Source organism: Haliaeetus leucocephalus, unplaced genomic scaffold, assembly GCF_000737465.1.
Source record: "Haliaeetus leucocephalus isolate CR32 unplaced genomic scaffold, Haliaeetus_leucocephalus-4.0 Scaffold197, whole genome shotgun sequence".
Taxonomy (NCBI): Eukaryota; Metazoa; Chordata; class Aves; order Accipitriformes; family Accipitridae; genus Haliaeetus; species Haliaeetus leucocephalus.
Genome location: NW_010972633.1, coordinates 865,933 through 888,400, shown reverse-complemented (window position 1 = coordinate 888,400; position 22,468 = coordinate 865,933). Strand labels below are relative to the sequence as shown.

General features: G+C 44.1%; 1 protein-coding gene across 1 annotated transcript in view; it reads right to left on the bottom strand.

Moving 5' to 3' along the window:
- The window catches only part of NRBP1 (nuclear receptor binding protein 1), a 41,882-nt gene that overhangs the window by 16,297 nt on the left and 3,117 nt on the right, over positions 1 to 22,468 (bottom strand). The window contains exons 2-6 of the mRNA XM_010565900.1: positions 9,011 to 9,133; positions 8,515 to 8,616; positions 8,332 to 8,421; positions 7,772 to 7,812; positions 6,299 to 6,393 (exon numbers count right to left, since the gene is read on the bottom strand). Of these exons, the coding sequence (XP_010564202.1) occupies positions 6,299 to 6,393; positions 7,772 to 7,812; positions 8,332 to 8,421; positions 8,515 to 8,616; positions 9,011 to 9,133 (451 nt within the window). The remainder of the gene's footprint in view (positions 1 to 6,298; positions 6,394 to 7,771; positions 7,813 to 8,331; positions 8,422 to 8,514; positions 8,617 to 9,010; positions 9,134 to 22,468) is intronic.

Genomic DNA, 22,468 nt, shown 5'->3' with positions numbered 1-22,468 from the left:
CCAAAACCCCCCCCCGCATACCACTTTGAACTTTCTGAAGCATTCTGGGTAAAAAAAGTTCCACTCAAAACTATTCATCTGCCAGACCTCATTCCCAGCAGCATCTGTAGTCAGAGATAAACCTTCTTCTCTGCTTGTGAAAGTCTGCCTTAGTTTTGCCAAGTTTCTAAGCAACTGAAAACGTTTGGCTTGGTAGAGGATGTGCTTGACTCTACGCATAAAACTGTATGGCTAGAAGCAAAACTACATAAATTCATGTTAAATCTTCCTAAATGAACACCAACATGGGTGAAAAAGTTTTCCATTTTTATGATAGATTTTTCTATTTCTGCTGATTTCAACTACCCATTATTTTTTCTCTAAACCACACTCACCTTAGTTACAAAAAAAAAAAAAAAAGCCAGATCCAAAATATCCTAGTAATCCCCATCTTATTTCTACGTCACATACTAAGTGTCTCAGGTGTCTGTTAAGGATATGAAAAACAGCATGACAAGTCTTTAAACATCAGGTAACAAAATCCAAGAGAGTGAAGTAATGACTAAAATAAGATTAGTCATGAAAGCATGTCACTCACAACCTTATTAGCTCAATGCTCAAGAGAAACAGGAGCCTTATACCCTACATTTAGTGTTTTCAAACCCAAATCACTGTTCAAGATCTAAGGATTAAACAATTTCTAGCTCTCTTATGAACAGTACATAGTGATACGACAGTACTGTTAAAATAAGTCCTCAAGAAACCAGCCAAGAAAGCTCACTATTTCAAGGCTATCTGAGATACCACAGCATCTTCTTAAGCCTGGAGACCACTGGCTGAGGCCCTTCTTGTCTTGCTAGAACAAGGGTCTTTTGTTCTGCTCACAGTGGTGACTCGGTTTGAGAAATGGCTTGCTAGTCTTAAGCCTTGTTGCCATCAGCGTGATTGAACCCACACTGAAGCCCAGGCTTGGTCATGATCCCGCTCTGTGGGCTTGTTCCTGGACCAGTCTGTCTGCTGCTGGTGTGACGCCTTGCTTCTTCCACCCCACAAAGGCAGCCTGCCACATGACTGCCACAGCCCAACTCACCCAGCTTGCAGCACTCTGGTAAACAAGCCACCCCCAAGGAAATCTGCCCTCCTAATGCCGCAAGCCCTGACTACGTCAACTTCCCCTTCAGCTAGATTAAGATCCCAGATTTAGCTTTTTGAGAGAGCCTCTACTCTGCTGGCGATGTAGAGCAGCACACCACATCCTCCTCCTGCAAACACTAAGAAGGCACAGAGCCCATTTGGACAGGCCCTTCCCTTTCCACCACTTCCAGCCGACAGTTGGTAGGTTCCCAACTCAGTCAAAACAAACTCTAACCATCAAGAACAACCCTGATGGCAAAAAATAAATAATTATTTTAAATGTAAATGCAGCATTCTATTTAATAGGGTTACAAATTGCAGCACTCAAGTCCTTCTCAAGCCCCCACCAGTCCAACTCCCTCCTCATATGCACAGGTCTCCCCAAAAACAGAGCTTTGTCTGGGGAAACAGAAATAGTAAACCTTACTTCACAATCAGGGACTCATTTGGGCAGGATGTCTCTCTGGCCATCAGGAGCCAGACACATTCACTGAAACATTCATCTTAAAACCAAAACATCTAAGGACTTAAAACTACAAGCAAGCAATTGGATAGCCAAGCACAAAGCAAAGGCTAGTCCAGGTTTGGTGCCCAGCCAAGTCTAGCAGAGCAGTAGCAGGAAAGAGCCTAATGTATGTGGAAAGTTCAGCTGGGAAGAGCTCAGAACAATGCATCCACTTGGCTTGACATGCAGGAGCCAGCATGCACTAGGGCCCATGGACTAGCACACTCTAAGGACAAGGAGAGGAAGAGAACTAACAACCAGGAGACTTCACAAAGGGCAGTGCTCCCTCTCTGTAAGGCTTTGGCTGAGAGCACAAGGAACAGTTTACATCCCAGCACAGAACACAAGGTCTCAAAGTAGGATGCACCTAAGCCAAACAGTTTTACATAGCAGCCTTATAGCAAGGGAACACTGTATAAATAAATTAGAGAGAGTGTGTATGTTTGTGTGTGTTACAAATATAGATATACACACACACATATATATATAAATATATACGCACACACACACAAATAAAATAATGTACATTACATATATAGTGGTAATCACATCACAGGAGCGGAGAAGTTTGCTCACCATTAGCAAATATCCTATGAAAGACTGTTGGTAACAGAGCAGCCCGTAAGCGGGAAGTAAAACAAGATAGAAGTCAATGAGTTGATGAAACAGCAAGCACTTAACATTGATAGAGACAGCTAAGTCAAAATCATGGCAAAACATGGACAAGACTAAGAATCTGGCCCTGCCTCCAGCCACCTTTTAAAAATAAATTTATGTAAGGAACATTAGTGTTTCTAATTGACAACCAGACTAGGCAAGGGAGACAAGACACCTCTGAACAAGTAGAAGATTACAGCCAATTCTGAGGATAAGAAGCTGGAAATTCTGTTCTTTCTGTGAGTGCCCTACAGTCCCTTAGCATCCCCTTCAGCAGACAACTACCTTTCTCCACATCCCAACAGCTTCTCCTGGGCATAGATCTTGGCAGCAGAACCCATACTTACATACCTGGCCACATAATTTAATAGCAGAGTTAATACCAAGTAAGACTCGGTCTCCTGGCGCCTTGGCCTGGAAGTGAAAAGAAGCTCTGGACAGACTGCAGTCAAATATATAAGGAATCCTAGAGGTCAGGTATGTTGAAGAAAGGAAAGCATATGCACCAGCTGAGTACCTGGAGGCACTATTTGGAAATATACTAGCACAACACTAAGCCTCCCCCTATGCTCTACTGGAAGTATCACTCAGCACATCCTAATACATTGGCATGTCTCAGGGGCACGAGAAGACATACAAGACACTCCAGTTTGAGGCCTCAGTTCTGTTTTTCTGCCTCAGTTTTGGCACTCCAAGAGCTGCCAAAAAGGATTTTTAATTCAAACCCATTGCTTCTTTCCACCTGTGACTGGTTCTTACACTCCCACTGCAAATTACAAGAAACACCTCCCAACACTGCTTAACACAAGCAAGCAGCAGCATTGAACACCCTGTCTAAACACACTGTTCTCCTTCACAGAGTACCTTTGACCTGTCACAGTAAAGCATCTCGCAACACGCTCCCTTCGCAGGTCCGCTTGTTAGACAATACAGATAAGCACCAATGCAACATGGTATTGCATGTGGATCCTGTGGAAGAGTACACAGAAAACAACTTGGACCTCTCACAAGAAATGTTTTCATCTGACCACAACTCCAGAAAGCAGCTGGAACATTCCTGTCTCTGGAAACACCAGTGGCAAGTTTAAGAACTGTAGGTGTCTTTCCCATCCTCATCACAAGTTCTCCAAAGTTCCCCACTCATTTGACACTCTTCCTCCTTAAATCTATTAACCCTGCACTTTATGGCACTAGGGGAAGAAAAAAGTTAGTAAATTAATGGATTATGAATAGCTTGTGCATTTAAGCAGTATGAGAAATCCCCCCTCTTTCTCACTCCCTTCCTTCTTCCACAGATGACCCCCAGCATATGAAGATTTCATCCCTCTTCCCAAAACTCAATGCAATAGTAACAGCAACACCTTACTACTAAACCAATCTCTTTTCTTCCTGCAGTGCACAGGTGTCTCTAGAAAAAAAAAAGACTGATCCAGAATTACATGCAGAACAAGAAAAACAGTGGTCAGTCCTTCTAGTGCATGTTCTTCTGCAATCTGAAGTACCAGCAAGGAGTGATAGGCAAAAGGGCTGCTCCCACACCTAAACAGGTGTTACAGGAACAAGTACCAGCCATTTCCAATGCGACAAGTCACAGGCACTACTCTTCTAGTACTTCCTCATCTAGCAGACAGAAGGATGTTTTGCAGAACACACTAGCAGCTTCCTCTCCCCAGATTTTTGACCCCACATTCAGCAAGTATTCTCTTTTGCTTAAAGTAGAGGGAAGAGGAGCTTTCAGGAGCATAGCCCGGAATGGTGCCGGGGACAGAGACAGTATCAAAGAGCAGATCACAGTGCACTGAATCATTATCCCCCTTAAATCCATGAGAATTACTGCCCTGCTTCTTTTAGGTAAACACAGGAAAGTTTTCTGATACCAGCCAGCTGTAAGAAATAACTACATGAAGCAATAAACATGGGCCTACCATTGTCAGTGATCCCAAAGCAACTATTACTCTAGGGCTCGAACATGAGAATAGCCTGTCTGGCTACTGCACAGTCAGCAGTACTAGAGAATCTCAAGATTGAATACTGCCAGCAGTTCTGATGACATGGTTTTGACTTTCCTAGTTGGGTGGGCACTACAGGAATAAGAATACATTCTGCAACACTGGCAACTTTAATTCCAGCCTGCACTGGAGCTATAGCTTTCACATCTGGAGGATTCCTCTTCTGACCACTAGTCCACTTGCACTCACTTCCTTTTTTACTTAAGAAAGGACCAGAATTGCCCAGATAAATCATTTCACTCCTGAACACAAGGTGAGCAAGGCAGCCTGCAACTGTGGAGTAGAAGTTTGCTTAGGAACAACTGCAATTAAGCACTGCTCTTGCACAGTCATGCTCCCAGCATGTGTCGTCTTCTTGCTGAGGATACAGTTGTTACAGCACACAGAGACCTGCTACTCTTTGGAAAAGCACATCAGTCTAATTGCATCTGACCCTCCCACCCTGCCCAACAGAAGCAAAGCTCTATGGAATAGGAGGGAGCAGGCAAAAGTGTAACTCTGTTGAGGCAACTGTTTGTGACTCACACTCAAGGAAGCCACCTTTCTTTTAGACAGCCTCTGAATGGCACCACTGGGAGTCCGAGTACTCTTGAGAATGTCACACTTGCTGATCTGCAAAACCTCCCTCCAGTAAAAATCCATGGCTCTAGATACCAACTTCAAGTGGTTTGTTTTTACAAACAAAGTCCTGGCTACCAATCAGAAAGAGTGCAGCTGTATAATACTTTTAAACTAAACTAGAAAGAGAAGGATCGCTTATGTACTTGAATCTACAACAGACTTCCCATAAGCAGCCTGAATTGAATGCCAGGGAGCCAGTTGTGTTTGCCAGCATACAGGTATCAGATGTACATAACCCTTGGAAATGTCTCCCACCTGGACAAAGTCAGGGAAAGATAATAAAGCAAACCCCATGATGTCATGAGCCTGTATGAAGAGCAAGTCACCAAGTTTACAGGCAGATAAAGAACTGAGTGTTCCTTCTGCCATGACCTAGTCTCCCTGGGTACAGGCATGTATCAGAGGTTTGTTATAGAGAACAGAGACCCCAATTCTGGAACAGAGAGACAACACAAGAGTTCTTTGATGGAAAGAAAAGCCACAGAGGTTTGCAGTTTATGAAGAGAAGCTATTTTTAGATGACAGGCGAAGCAGAGCATTCTTTCCTGTATACTGTCAATATCAAACCAAGAATTCACACAGACAAAAGCCTACAGGACAGCAAGTGCACGCTCCTCACGTTTGCATAAGTTGGACAACAGATAGCAAAGCTGTCACTTGAAAGGTTATGTCAAGGCACAACATAATGCATCCTGACTGCAGACAGATTTTTTAGAGACATAGGAACAGCAAACGTGAAAAAACAGAGTATGCAAGGATACACTGTACTACCAGAAAAATCACTTCTTACTTACGAAATAAAACATTTCAGCACAGGGTGGCTGCCTGAACAGGGTATGTCTTTGCCAAACAGGCCCAAGGCAAACTAGCATCCTGAAGCCCAGGCCAAAGCAAGCAATGCTGGATGAGGATGCCAAGACAAGCAGCTTGCTGCAGCCAGAGTCTGTAAACTTGATTATACATGTTGGCTGCTACAAGAAGCACTCATGGCCTCAGTGTACACAGCCCTCCAGACAGCTCTCAAAGCTTCACAACACTGGGAAGAGAACTCTGTGTGTGTTAACATGAAAAAGATCACAGAGCAGATGAATCCAAGGATAATGTGCATATAAAACTTGAAAGCTTCAGCACCATTTCTTGGGTCAGTCCCTTGAGATCAAAAACTGAGGAACGGGGCTAACAAGGGAAACAGTATCCAGCATCGGTCCTCCCTGTGCCTGAAGGTGGTCCAACCAAAAGTGATTTCTACCAATCTCTGGCACAACTGATGTGGAGGTGGAGGAACATGCATACATACATGCCTATCATGCCAGATAACCTTGAAAGGATTAGAGGCCTTTTTCTGTTTGAGCAGTTTGTCCCATAGGCAAGGGTCACCTCCAAAAAGCCTTACCTGACCCAATTTTGATCAGTCCGTTGTGCTGAATGAAGATGGTGTCACAGGTCAGGTTACCATGGATGATTGGGGGATCACAGGAGTGGAGGTAGCTAGAGATTCAGAACAGAGCACTGGTCAGGAGACTACCAAGGCTGCAGCCAGGAATCCCTTCCTTCATCCCTTCCCTGTCTCAAGCAACATCAGAAGAGAACAGGAGGGCAAAGGCCATATGCCAGGGATTTACAATAGCAGGGAGGTAGAATTAAGCGACTGTACATCAGCCTCTAGGCTAGGAGAGAATCATGAAAACTAAGCAATTGTCTCTAACAAACAATCTCCAGAACATGGGGGGAAAAAGAAAGCTTTCTCTGATCAGTTCTGAAGAAACCCAGGGTACCAGGGGTAAAGAAACTATTTCATCCATCCCAGTACTGCTAGGTGGGTCCTAAAAGGGTTCCAATTTTATACAAAAAATATCAGAGCCTTACTCTGGCCCTACTCGCAGGGCATCAAAAAAGCACTCAGTGCTGTATAAACATGATTGGTCATGTCTACCAGCAGGCACAAATAAAGCTTTTCAGTGCTTGAGGTCCCAGGTATATTTGAGGCTACCTGGTTTTGCACCTCAGTCTGCTTGATTTTATGTTAGCAGCCAGCACAAATAAGGACTGTCAGCTCCCAAAAGATTATTAGAATCCCAACTATTCATCAACAGCTATATTTAGCCAAATAGCAATAGAACTTTCTCTATGGAGTGGGAGTCGTGCTCTGACATCTGGGTTTGTTTTTTTTTTTTTTCCAAGGCTGTTACTAGCTATACACCAACTCTGGCTCAGGTAGAGAAGAGTATTTAACTCTGGCTCAGGTAGAGAAGAGTATTTAAAACCAAAACAAAAAAACCCCCACACATTCTATTCAATTGACTTGCACTAAGATGGCTGCAGAAAATCTGCATCATGAAGAAAAGTATAGATCCACATACGCTTCTAACAATATCACACCACAATAATTATGAATCCACTACATCCTACAGGGCTGCAGCCTGGCAAGACTAAGAAAATCTTCCTCACTCATCTCACATGGAATTTGATTTTTCTGAGACTTCTTTGCAACATCCTCTTGGCCACGGTTAGATCCAGGTTACAAAGTTGGATACTCTGGAGAGCTCCCTGATGCTCAACTCCCACACTCACTATCGTATCAGTCACAACTGTCAGGATCCAAAACCTACATTGCACCTGTTTATTTTAGAGGCTTCAATATTGTCTAACTGAAGACTCTGGGATTGTTATATAAAGTGCAGTTGACGCTCTGCAGACTGTGACTGGGATGAGACTCAGGCTGGGTGACTGAAAGTGCTCTCCAGGCTCCACTCCATGAAGTTTGCTAACATTTGGCAGCATGTATGTTTACAGCTTTTAATATTCTAGCACAAAAGATGCTACACTTAAACAGATGGCCAGACCACAAGATCAGTAACTCACATACCTGAGAGCAGATAGGATCTGGGTACACCATCGCTTCCAGGCCTACAGACACAGGAGCAAAAACAATAAAAATCATTCAAGGAAGAGGAACCAATTCATAGTTCTGTCATTCATAGCCTGTTCATATGAAGGAATATACACTCCATTCTGTGGCATCTTAGCTTTTACCCAGTACAGGTGTGTAGGAAGTAAGAAGAGGATCAGTACTCTCATGCTCAGTTTAGTTTCTGCATATTCGTATGGGTCAAGAAACACACCTCCCCTCCTAACTCCTCTCATGCACAGATGCCTTCCCTCTCTCCTGTATGCACACATGGAAAGGACATGCCTGTCACACCATACGTATGAAGCTGCAGAACTGCTGGAAACAAAGCAAACAGCATAGAACAGCTGTCCAAAAGAACCTGCAACTAAACTAGTTTACAGTAATAAAAAGAAATTGCAACCACATGTTATCACCAGGTTGCCTTCTCATCAGGATCCTCTGCTGAAAGAGCCTTCCAGAGGCTGATGGCACTAAGTGAATATATGAATATAGGCATACATGAAAAAAAGAGTTACCTTTTCATTCATCGTTTTGTGGTTTTTCTTTGTCTTCTTCAGGAACTGTTTCAAGCTCCCTGAAGACATATATTCAGTGATGAAGATCACCTGTAGGGGCAGTATGAGACATTACCCTCTGCTTCACTAATTACCTACAGAACATGCAGTGAGAAAACCCAACAGACTGTTTGTTTTACTTACCCTGGCCTTATTCTCCTTCACATCAGCCCAGTATTTGTGAAACTTCACAATGTTCAGATGTTCCAGCTGAATCAAGTTGTCAAACACCGCTTTAACTTTTTCCTTAACATCAGAGAGACAAACACATGTAACATCAGAGACCACATCAGCCCATATCTTACTTCCTTCTTGTGTCTTGGTCCCCTTAAACAACACTGTACACTTTAAACTCCTATGCTAAGGACAAACAGCATCTGATTTCATTCCACACTGCACCTTAGCTGAGCATGGTTTGATCACCAAGACTAAATCAACACAAGAGCCCATGGAAATAGCATAATGACAGTTCTCTGTCACGTTTTCTGCACAGGCCAGGCTTAAGCTGAATTTGCTACATTTGAGCAGCACGGCACTCCAAATCCAGCCAATAATCCACATGAAAGGTCACCAGTATCTATAATCCCACCCTGGTGCAAGGTATGTTTCCCACATCTTGTTGGGAAACACATAGACTTACTTCCTGAAGCTTAAAGTTCTTCCGCTCAGAAAACTGAACCTCATTCCAAACAACTTCCACACCTTCCTCTGTATCCATGGCCAGGTAGGCACTATCGATCCCTGGGACATTGCGCTGATTCACCTGTATGGGAAGGATGGAGACAGATGTGAGTTCTAAGCCAGGAAGACCAGATCATTACCATGCATCCTTCATTTGAGTATTATGAACTTTACCCATTAACTTGTAATTCAATGAGTGTTCCCAGACAGGATTGTGCACATGTATTTCAGGAATGGTACATACCCAAATGCGAGTACATTGTAGGCTGCATACGCAGCAAGACCTAGGCATATTCGAGGAAAAACTTCTTTTGCAGAAAGGCTGTTTTGTAGTATAAGCTGCCTTTTGGCAACAATACATTAGATTTTTATGTTTTACGATACCCGTAGTTCATTTAGCCACAAAAAAACCCCTCCAGCCATACAAAAGGGATACAAAAAAAGTCTCAAGAACTCTGACACAACTTTCTGGAGGAATTTTCTGAAAGGTGATGAGACACAAAACTCAAGAGAGGAAACTGATCCAAGCAGAGAGAAACAAAGATAAAGCTGCAAGTTGGGAATACACTTAGGAATTGATTACACAATTGAAACTGCTACAATAATTTCTTTAGTTAATAAATGCAAAAGTTAACCCAGCACAAGTACATCCACACCTAATATTAAAGACATAGACAAGCACTAAGAAAGCAACAAGGTAAGAGGAGGGTACCTGACAAAGCAAAAGTTTAAAGCCTAGCATGAGAATGGCTAGAGCTGCGGAAGTACTTAATGCTAAAAGACCTGCAGAGATACAAGATGAACAACACTCCCAGCAGCAAAGTTCACCATAATACTGTTTTTCCTCAGATATGTAGCATCATCCAAAGATGTATATGGGTTCCTCCCTCCAACATCTAGAGCATCTTGCTGTTCTGTAATGCCTTTTACATGCTATTTCGCAGGCATGCAGAAGTTATGGTCCAGTTATGGTTATAGTCCTACTGCACCAGGCAATGTGCAGTGATAAAACTGGATTCCTGTCTCAAAGTACTTACAGAAGAGAAGACAGAGGGTAGAATTTACCTTGTAATTGTCACCATCAACCACTACTATTCACATCAACTGGCCACATACGCAGAATCACTTCAATTCCAGCTGATCCAATTCTCCCCTTGAGGTAAAAGTTAATACAGAGATCTGGCTAGCAAATTCAGACTCATCTTCCACTTACATTACCTCAAAGTCCTGGCCATTTCACAGCTTTTCCTACTCATATGCCTCACCTTCTCTTCCCTCACCAGGAACCCCATCAGCATCCCATTTGCTAGAAGCTTTTCACCATACATAAGTGCTTCCTCAAAAATCCCTTCCCCCTTGGCAGCCACTTTTACATGATCAAATTTACTCAGTTTCAGCTACAGTGTTATGCTAATGAGAACTGATGCAAATGTTCTGCCACCCACAACACTTAAATGAATTAAACACTATGCTATAGGAAATAACTACCGATAACACAATACCAACTAATAAAACTAAGAGAAAGAAACCAGTTTTTAATGGGCAGTGCTTTTAACTCTGGTAGACTAGGTACAGGCTCAAAGCATCCAGCTGACCATACTGAAATGCAAAAAACCTAAGGTTTGTATTTATAAAGAAACTCTGTTGTATGAGGTGGGTACCAAGAACAATTTGTAAGTCACGCTAACCATCAGCTGAACTTGAGCTCCTAATACAATGCATAATGACAAGGACTAACACAGCAACAGAACATGTACAAATAAGAATTGAGAAAAGAAAGGAGTCCACTGAGGTAATAAATTTACTATTCTACAATATCAACTTTAAAAGTTTGCGTTATAAAAATCTGTTCATTGGATGCTAAACTGAGAGTTGCTGCTGACTCTCTTGAGGGACAAGAGGTCTTGCAGAGGCCTCTAGATAGCTTGGAGCATTGGGAAATCATCAACAGCATGAAACTGAGCAAGAACAAATGCCAGATTCTGCACTGGGGACAGAGTAATGCCAGGCACAAGTCTAAACTGGGAGAGGAGTAGCTGGAGAGCAGCCCTGCAGAAAGGGACCTGGCAGTGCTGGTCGGCAGCAGCGCAACAGGAGCCGGCAGTGTGCCCTGGCAGCCCAGGGGGCAAACCGCATCCTGGGGGGCATCAAACACAGCGTGAGTAGCGGGCCAAGAAAGGGGATCGTCCCACTGTCTTCAGCACTGGTGCGGCCTCACCTCGAGTACTGTGTGCAGTGCTGGGCCCCACCATTTGAGAAGGATGTTCAGGTCCTCGAACGCCTCCAAGAGGAGGGCAACGACGCTGGTGATGGGGCTGGAAGGCATGTCCCCTGAGGAGCGGCTGAGGACTCTGGGTTGCTCTGGTTTGGAGAGAAGGAGGCTGAGGGGCGACCCCTCTGCAGCTTCCTGAGGAGGGGACGTGGAGAGGGAGGTGCTGAGCTCTTCTACCTGGGATCCAGGGACAGGACGCCTGGGAATGGTTCAAAGCTGCATCGGGGGAGGTTCAGACTTGATGTGAGGAAGCATTTCTTTACCGAGAGGGTGTTCAAACCCTGGAACAGGCTTCCTGAAGAGGTGGTCAATGCCCCAAGCCTGTCAGGGTTTAAGAGGCATTTGAGCAATGCCCTTAACAACGTGCTTTAACTTTTGGTCAGCCCTGAAGCGGTCAGGCAGTTGGGCCAGATGATCCTTGTAGGTCCCTGCCAGCTGAACTAGTCTATTCTACTCCATCAGTAGCTTGACAACTTAGACTGACAGCCAATCAACATAGGTTGGATTCTTTTTTATGATCTTCCAGGGGAATCCTAACAGGCCCAACAATATTCTGAAATTGCAGACGACACACCAGAGTGATAAATGACTACAAGAACAGTATAACTAGAGTGAAACAGATTGCTCTCTAAACTGAGCAGTAAACCACCGTGATAAAACCAGATGCAATGGGGTGACACAGGTAGGAATAAAGGATATAGGTCATCATAAAGACAGCCTGAGCTACAGAAAATAACTATTTAAAACAATCATAGAAGACAAGCAGCTTAACATGAACAATCCCATTCCCTTCCCACCACTTGCCTGCTGCATAACTGAGGGGTGTAATGTCCGAGATTTGATTTAAGGAGATGTTCAACATATTTATCATAAGAATTTGATTTTATATATATATATATACACACATACACACACCCCCCAGGTCAGGCTTGTTATGTTTCATCATTAAAGAAAGCTGAAAGAATGAAGATAATTAAGGACAGAACATTTATTCTTTCAAATTTTAGTATAAAAAATATCCTGGGGATGACAGTAGCATGAGAACACCTAGTACAATTAATAAAGCTGAATGCCAAAAGGCTTTAAACAAGCCCCCAGCCAACAGAAAGGCAGGTATGTGTTAGTATTGCAGGGACAAGATAAAAGCCATGACTACCAACACCCAGTGCCCATGCATCCCTCCACATTCTCTTCCTTCATCACACTTGCTGCCTATTCAAAGGCCTTCTAGCTTTACTGGATTAATTAAGTCCTCAGGTACTGACAACTACTCAAAGTCCGCCCTGATAATACAGCCAGTGGATGTGGATTTATTGTATCTTCTCCCATTTCTGGGCAAGTTAACCAAATGTAAATAATTTCCATGACTCGTAGACAATATTCCAGGGCACCAGATATGACCCAGGACACCAAACCCATCTGACATCACTGATGGTAATCCTCAGTTCAAGAGGAGATTCAACAGCTTGGGCAGAAGAGTAAAAGGAGAAAAATGCAGACAACTGAGAAGGCGACAGCCAAATCACTGTTTCACATCCCTCTCCATGCACAGCAAAGTGGAATCCTAAACCCTCATGAAAGCATGTTCTGGCACTTGCCCTGTACCTTCCCAAGGGTTACAGCCAGCCATTGCCTCTGAGCAGCTATTGGTGATTGATGGATGGTTGCAAGCTTAACAGCTCACAGTTTAGAAGCAATGTGGCAGTTAACACTATTGTAAACAGAGGTAGCTGTAGGAATATAAATTTCAACTTCTCCATGAACCTGACTGAGCAAGAGGAAATAAAAATGGCATGTTCACAATGCTGCCTTCCATGCCTTGCCCTGAAGGGCAAGGAGTGCAACCAGCAAGGTACGTAGCCTGGTACACCCATGCCCTGAAGAGATGACAGAAATACTGTTCTCGCCCTGAAGAGCGCTCAGGACTTGGGCATCAACACAGGATGAAGATGACGCAGGTTCTCTCCTCACTTTGCCCTAACTTCCTGCAAGCTTTGTCAAGTAATTTAAGACTGGTTTAACTTGTTTAACTTTCAGTGGTCTTTTATGACCCAGACCAAAGACAACAAGCTGCTCATGAACTATGCTAATGAAACAACAAAAGAAGAATGGCTCAAAATACCCCGTGTTCCTAGAGATAATGTATTATTCTGAAGTGTTTCTTTCCCAGAAAGCCCACATAGACTAGGTAGCTTTTAAACTATGAGGGAAGAAGTTAAGTGAACTCAGTTAAGCATGAATTTCTGAAGTACAACAGAGGAAGCAGTTCCACAACCACAACAGATTTACAGCAGAAATACTAATGTAGCTCTTTGTTCATATAAACAAGAGGTAAAGAAACTCAGGAAGAATTTCAAGTGAATTTAATTAATTAAATGGGAGTGGGGGAAAGAGATTTAAATGCTGTTACTTCAAGGCATAACTTAGCTTTAAGGGAAAAAAGGGAAAGGCAGGTTATTCCAATTGTCCAATGCATATTTCTTTCATAGCTCTCAAACTTCTAGGTATCTATCACTGAAAGAACACAGACTTTTGGAGAGACGCTCTATAGTTCACATGATCTGACAATTAAAAAAAAACAAAACCAAACCCCAAAAACAAACCGGCCTAAGCCACAAGTGACAGCAATGATTTAGAATCAAGAAAAAACACACAAAAAGTATAAAAATTGGAAAAAAAACCCTAAATAATTAGAATATCAGTACAGAATGAAACTGCACATTGAAGAAAAGAAATCAGGAATGGCAGCACATTAGGCCAGACACAAAAAGCCAGGTATCTGGTTAAGAGTAGCATGAATATGTTAAAAAGTTACCCTGGTCACTTGTTTAGGCCAGAGAAAAAAGATCAAAGCTCTGCTCAACCAGCTTGGCAAAAGCTTGACAACAGAGATAATATACCTACAGAAGACAGTAGCTGGACCACAGAGAAACATTACTTCTCACCAAACTGTGAGGAAACAAAAAGTAGCATGTTTACCAACAGAAAGAGGAAACAAAAGCAGCTGTCTCAGAGATTTGAAGCTAATCTAGAGTGTAACAAAATCAAAGAATGCAAGATCCACTGCAGGCAAAGGGGAAAGAAAAAAATCCAAGCAGCAAGCCTACTTCATGTTTTTAAACAAACAGACAGCACTGGCCTTTGCAATTATACTCACAGTAGTAAAATGCTTGAAAGGTGTTAATTCAAAAAGAAAATTAAAATAACTAGCGTAATATAACAAACTCAAGGAAAGGAAGGTATCAATTATTACCATGGCTATACAAAAGTGTAAGGAAGAGAAAATCTGACTATCACCAATGCATCAGTTGTTTTTTTCCAGACAGCTACATGCTAGAACAAGTAATAAGATAAAATACATTAGCAGTAAGCTTGTCTATGTAACCAAACGAACAAATCTTGACCATTTAAATACAGAGTTAAAAGCCTTCCATGAGTTGGAGCTTGCCCTCACTTGTAATTTCACCAATGCAACAGCTCAGGAGATGCCCTCTTGAGAAACAAGTCAAAACGAGACGTACTTTTTAAGCACATATAGACGGTGTCCCTGCCACCTCCCAGAGATTCCTGCCCCATGCTGGCCCACACAGCTGGACTGCAAAGGGCAGAGCACAGCTCAGAGCCAGGTCACTGTTCACAGAGCCCTGTTCCACCCTGTCAGCAAGAATGACAACTGTTCTGTAGAAAAGCAGTGAGTTTTGAATCATACCACTGTCATGCAGACTGTAGCCCCGTGGCCAGTCCAGCCTCTCCAAAAGCATTTTGACAGTTCTGGCTAAACAACATACTGAGGGACAGGCTTCACTAAAAATTCCTGTCAGATAACTCTCCAGTCAGTAGACTAGCAACTTAAAAAAACCTGTAAGTATGACAAGAGTCAATTTGCTCTGAACAGAAAAAGCACTGCTCTTGCTATCCCACAAGGGATACATGCATCCTTCCCATCCATTTAATGGATAACAGAAACAAACATGTAAGTTGTCTACTAGGAGCCCAAAGGGACAAATGCTTGGTTTCATTCAGTGCTTCAAAACAAATGAGCAATCCAATGGAGTCAGAGAGAGTTCAATCTTACCAAGCTGAACTAGGGAAGCAGGCAGAGGCGATGAATGTCCCATCCCTAACTGCCAAAGGGAAACAGAAACAGCACAGCAAAATAAATAAGGGAGTGGGGAAGAAAACCCAATATCCTCCAAATAAAAAACCATTCAGATAGAAGTCCATCAGGAAGGTTACGGTAACTCACCAGTACCTCTATATTTACTACACTATTATCACCCCTGTACTGTTAACCAAAACCCTCATCAAACATACGACACCAAAGACGTACCACAGATAGTTCATATCCCTGAGAACAGTTAGAAATAAAACTGACTGGGAGGTTCGGGAAGCTCTCAGTACTGAGCCCTGGGCTAGTAAGCTCAGATGAGTGCCAGTAACGCAAAACACCAGGAAGAGGGGAAAAAACAGACAGGATAAACTCCAAGTTAGCTACTTTCATTCTGCACTAGCCCATCCTGTTATTCTGAGATACTTTCACTTGGTAGAGAGATCTTCAAATCACTGCAGATAACTCTGAAAAGCATCACTTGGTCTTAGGAGGTGTTAAAACATCAATATTAGGAATTACAAGGAAAGGAATAGAAAAAGCCATTAAAAATGGTATACTGCTGTAAGTACAAATGGGCTTGTAAAAATCACTCATGGCACACAGAATACAAATAGAAAGTAATTATTTCACATTTCTGATAATACAAGAGCGAGAAAGCAGCCAAGGAAGTGATCAAACATCGTATTTTAAAGAGAACGATGAGGAAGCACTTGATCCTGACATATATATATATATAAATAAATTAAACTGTAAAGCTGACTACCATGGGATATATGTCAGAAGTTAAAATGACTGCAAGTTGAGATTAAACTAGCTATCTGAAACGTGTGCATTTGTAACTACTAAATACAATAGTCCAAATACACTACCTGGCTCAAATTTCCTCAACTCCTGATTATCGTGAGAATGTGTCACAGCAAACATCTTAGTCTTTTTCCCATTCTTCTCCTGTTCACTTTCTTATTTGGTGGTTTAACAGCAGAAGCTCTGGCTCTGCCACCTAAACATGAAAAAGCTAGAGCAGAATTCCACATATTCACAAGACATTAATTTTCTATCCAGAATGGGAGTATTTTAATTACACATTTTCTCTTCATTCTTGCTACTGCTGTAATCACAGTTTTAGAAGTTGTATTATTCCACCTTCTGCATTTTAAGAGTTGTTCACTCAACTCCAGGCAGAGCTGCAGAAGTCTGCCTGAACTAACAGGCAAAAAAAGTTTCATCGAACTACTGTGGAAAGATATCTGGGTAAGGGCTATTCAAGGTAGAAGCAAGAACCACGTCAGTGATCAGAAGAACCACAACAGGGCAGGGAACCCAGACAGCCTAATCCATGATGGATGAAACACTGAACTAAGGACTCCCAAGGCCGCAAAGGTGAGCAAATAAGTCATTGTCCCTATAAGGAAAACCCACTGTAGGCAATTCAACAGGAGAAACCCCTGCAGCAGTATTACGCCAAGTGGACACGTTGCATACACGAATACAGGCCTTACAATAGGATGTCGGAGACAGGCAATTTTGGGATCGAACAAGAGTATTTGCGTACAATATTCATGGGATGTTCAAGGGAAGGGCCAAAAGCGTGGAAAAAGAAGGATCAAGATGAGTTGCTAGCCAAGTCCTGCGTCTGGTCACCGTCGCCTGAACTATCATTTTATTAAATTATTTTCCAAACTATTTTCTGTGCAACTGTGCTCCTTAGTCTCTCTGTATGTGCACACACAAGCACACAGATCTGCTAGTGAACTTCAAGCCAGACTAGCCAGAAAGTTAGGACAAGAGGTCTTAGGGCCAGATTTTGCAGAGACAGAGAGCCTGGGAAACAGGTATTAGAGACATCCACAAAATGGGACTTTCCCTGAGCACTGATCCTTAGAAACAGGATACAGCTATTCATGTCACCCATGTTAACATGGGATGCTTGGAAAAGCTCCATGCTCCCTCCCATTTGTGCTAACCTATTTATTTCTGGCTGGCCATGCTTTTACAGCGTCTCTGTCTATCCAGATTTGCTATGCAGCCTCACTGCAGGCAGGACCTGGAACCAGAGGCAGCAAGCAGCCTCTCCCCTCCACTGGCCCAGCAGTAAGTTTCTTCCCAAGCTTAAGCCTCACTGTAACATATGACCCCCACCAAACAGACAGCAGCAACCACAATATTGGGATTGCTCCCCTGGGCCTCCCCATGCAGGTCTAAAGAGACAGAGGTCTGACAAGGGGAAGGCTCTGGTGCTGGTAGAAAGCTGCATGGACCATGCTATTTTTAGAACAGCTCTGTAAAGAACACAGAGCAAACCCTATCCCTCAGTCACAGGCAGCTGGAGCATAACTAGCACCTCTAACCACCCAGGAAAGCTAGAAAAGCAGCAGGCAGCTGTCCTGGCTGCACCTGCTCCCCCACTGAAGCAGCACAAAGGCTGAGAAGCAATGCTGGCTGGGGCAGCACTAAGCAAGCTGCCAGCTGTCTGTTACAGTCAATAAGCAAGAACATAACGGGTCTGTAGACAACAGGCCCAAGACAAAGGCTCAATTCCGTCTACATCCTGCAGTGCCCCTCATCTCATTCAAGCACATCTCAAGGGTTCATTCCTTCCAGGAAGCCGCCAGATGAGCCGATAAAAATGTTAAAAGGCTGCACATACTCCCTCTTTTGAGTATCTTCCCAATGGTCAAGTAAAATCATAAAAACTACAGCATGGCATTAATTTTCTCCACCAACTGGAAAAAAACAGGTCCACTGCCAAAGCCTGTCAAAAAGCTGGCAGCCCTCCTAGCACTAGTTTGCTTTGAGAATCTCTGCAACCCATCCTCTCTCTGGCAGCAGAATCCAAAGCTCAGAGCATCTCAAATGCCACCCTTCCAAGGAACAATGCCTCACTTTCCCACACACAGACACTCAGATGTGTGATAGGAAAAGAAAGACTGGCGCTTATCTTTTACTACCTCAGCAAGCTTCTTTCCAGTCACAACAGCAGCTAAGAAATCAGACTCAAGTATCACAGAATCCAAACACCCAGTCTACTGGCATTTTCTCTCCAAGAATCCTGTACTCTGTCTCCTTGAAGAAATGTAAATCCAGAGGTGCAAAAGTCATCAACCAGCTCCAGATGAAAAATGATATGAGAAATTAAGACTCCCACTAGGAGTGAAAAGACAACAGAGAGGTGAAATAAAGATGCAGTAGACCCAGCATTTCATTTCATGTCTTTCTGGGTTCAGCTTCTCATAAACCACAGCTCCTTCCTTAACATTTGATAGCACTAGCATGTATCAAGAGCATCTGTTAGCTTGAGCACTAAAATTCAGCTGTAACATCCAGCCACCTAGCCATTAAGGGCTCCCTGAACAGCTGGGAACCACCTAGCCAAATGACTGCAAGGTCTTTCATAAGAAAAAGAGAAGCAAACCAATGGCAATGGTGCTGAATATACTAAATTTCTGAACTGCCAGCAACTGTATACAATGAAGAATAGCAAGACTGAACACTGAACTCAGATATACCCCCAGGCATACTGCCTCAAATACTGCTCCTCAAGTTCTGCACCTGACCTGATACCCAGGTCCACATGGAACTTCAACATCCTATCTTAGCCTGCACGCCACAGTAAAGGAAGCTATGAAGAGCTGCACCTTTCATCTAGTTTACCCAACAGTGGAAAATACTAGATAGGAAAACAAGAATTAATCAATGTAGCAATCACTGTAGGCACAGACACACTTATATACAAGAGATTTGTCTCCAGGGACGAGGCAAAAACAAACCTCTCAATCTCAGCAGCCACTGAAGTGGGGGTATAACATGGAAAGTGCTCCAGCAGCTGAGCTCGCAAAAAAGTTAGTAATACCTCAAGCAAAGAACAACAACCAGACAACTACAAGGTCATTTCTTTCTCAAGGGAGATCGTTGATGGCTAGCAAGAACTCAAACATCACCTTTCAGCCACCCCAGAAATCAGCCCCAAGATTTTGGAATCTGTAGGAAAGAAGTACAACCCCCGTGTATGCCATCCACACAGGACTGAGCGAGTCCAAGTTTCCAGTCAAGGGACTGAATGCAAGCAGGACTACACGAATTTTACAAGGTTCTCCCGCTAAACTTGAGCAGCCTGACATATCCTCAGAGAAAGGGCAAAGGTATTTACGCAGAGACTGGTACTCTTTCTCCCATTATCTCTCTTTTCTCCTTTAAGTGCCAGGCTTCACATCCTTGCAGTCTTGTGTGTCAGGGAACGAAGCAGCACTCGGCAAGAGCTGTACCACAACTGACTATACCTCACAAGGAGCCCGCAGAAGAGAAAGCCTAGCATACCCAAGTCTGCTCGGCCCTTTTCTCTCTCTTAACCATGACAGACATGCTCACACACGTTACCAAACTGGGAACCTGCTTGTTCCCATATCCACAATATGATACAGATTCACTCAATAGCACTAAAGGGGTTATTTACTAAGCATGTTACAAAGATGTCAACAAAGTATTTACAATAAAGTCTTAGCTTATACAATCACACAGTGTTTTCCTATCCAGAAAAGGTATAGAAAGAAATCCAGTCAATAGACAGCTATTAAACACATGACAAACTACAGGACCATCTAAGTCTGTGAATGGTTAAGTCTCTCCCACTAACAGATTTACTGGGTTGAAAATGAAAAAAGATTCTGCTGCAGCAGAGCACAAGTTTTCCTACAACTATATTGAGGCCACTTTTCTGCTTGATAGGTGTAGCTCTCAGGGACAGCAGACACTGAGTCCGAGCTCTCAGTTTCAGGTTTAATACCAGCCAGTAGCAGGAGTCTAAAAATGAACCGCAAGTGTGCCGCTGCAATCCATCTCTATTAAGAAGTTTCTATTCCTAGGAGGCATAGCAGATAATTCTGAAGATACTTGGACAACCCAAGAAAAATAAATTACGCATGCATGCTGACTGAAAGAAGAAAATGGGGTGTCACAAGGGGACAGCAGAAAAAGAGGGTTTTGTCAGGCAGAAAAGCCAAAAGGGACCAAGGCAAGCACAAGCTTGGAGAGCCTGTCAGCCTCAGTCTCTCCCTCCTGTGACTCCCCTAACTTCATGCTGTGGGTCCTTTTTCTATGTCTCTCTGCCACGAGACAAGATTCCCCTGCTAAAAGTTTATCTTCAGCTCCTTGCAGAGGCTAAAGCCTCACCTTTGTATATGTTAGGAGAGCAACCAGATGTGTGGATACAATGCATAGAGGGATTCAGCTCAGGCAGGAAAGCAATACAGTTTGCAACACACCAGGAGACCCACGATTGCAAAGTATACGCAGCAGCGGCAGCATGAGAAAGCAGATTGTCACGGTCCCTGTGGTGCTTAAGGACAGGAGAGAGATGCCTGAAAATGCCCAGGTTGGTTATACAGTGCAGGAAAGAGCAGAGTGATACCAAGTCTTCTCTTGTGTAAATTGTTCAACCAACAGAAAATAAGTATCCTATGGGACAAGCTACATTTACTCTCTCCCCTCTTAGCCATCTCAATCCGGCAGCAACTTCACCCTTCAGGTATATCAAAGCATGACCACATGCACTATTCATTAAACATTCCACAAACCAGCCAACTTTGGGGAAGGTAAGCGTTATCTAGTTAAAATAGGTTCTTAGTTAAAAATTTCACAGCAGCTTTTAAAATTAAATGACTACTCTGAACTTTCACAACAATTACACACTTTGCACTACAGAAGTTCCCTGCCTCTACGAAAATTTACCATCAATGAACTCAACATAACCCTTTCTTAGTTTAAGCAGGAATAGAGTAGAATATAGACTAGTTCAGCTGGCAGGGACCTACAAGGATCATCTGGCCCAACTGCCTGACCGCTTCAGGGCTGACCAAAAGTTAAAGCACGTTGTTAAGGGCATTGCCCAAATGCCTCTTCAACCCTGACAGGCTTGGGGCATTGACCAACTCTCCAGGAAGCCTGTTCCAGGGTTTAAACACCCTCTCAGCAAAGAAATGCTTCCTCACATCAAGTCTGAACCTCCCCCAATGCAGCTTTGAACCATTCCCAGGCGTCCTGTCCCTGGATCCCAGGTAGAAGAGCTCAGCACCTCCCTCTCCACGTCCCCTCCTCAGGAAACTGCAGAGGGGTCGCCCCTCAGCCTCCTTCTCTCCAAACCAGAGCAACCCAGAGTCCTCGGCCGCTCCTCAGGGGACATGCCTTCCAGCCCCATCACCAGCGTCGTTGCCCTCCTCTTGGAGGCGTTCGAGGACGTGAACATCCTTCTCAAATGGTGGGGCCCAGCACTGCACACAGTACTCGAGGTGAGGCCGCACCAGTGCTGAAGACAGCCGGACGATCCCCTTTCTTGGCCCGCTACTCACGCTGTGTGCGGTTTGCCCTCTGGGCTGCCAGGGCACACTGCCGGCTCCTGTTGCGCTGCTGCCGACCAGCACTGCCAGGTCCCTTTCTGCAGGGCTGCTCTCTAGCCACTCCTCTCCCAGTTTAGACTTGTGCCCGGCATTATTTTCCCCTTGTGAACCAATATATTTTAAGTTATATTAGTCAATATAGTTTATCCTAGGCTGCTGTAGCTAAAATATGACCGAGTAATTCACAATCCTGCCAACTCGACTGCATTAACAACCAAAACTTTTTTCCTCCCCCCGCCTCCCCAGACAGCCTCTGCTGACTTGCTAACTTACTCTGGACACAAACCGAGCACCCTGAGCCTGATGCGCTAGCGAGCACCCTGTGTGCCTGAGAACCCAGCCATCGGCCAGGGCTGCTGAGCTCCCCTGTGACTCGGGTGACTGCAGCGGAACAAAGACGGAGCCAGCGACGGGAGATGCGGGCAGAAGCCCCGCAACAGAGGGGGCCCCCTTCCCCGGGGCCAGCGCCGGGAGCCGAACACCGGCGGAGCCGCCGCCGGGACGAGGGAGAGGGCGTCGCTGGGCGCGGCCAGGGAGGCGAGCAGCCTACGGGAGCTGGCGCTGGTGATGAAACGCTTCCCGCTCCCTGCCATTGGCGAGAGCAGCCGGCCTTCGCGGAGCCGCCCCGCCTGCCCCCTCCCCGCC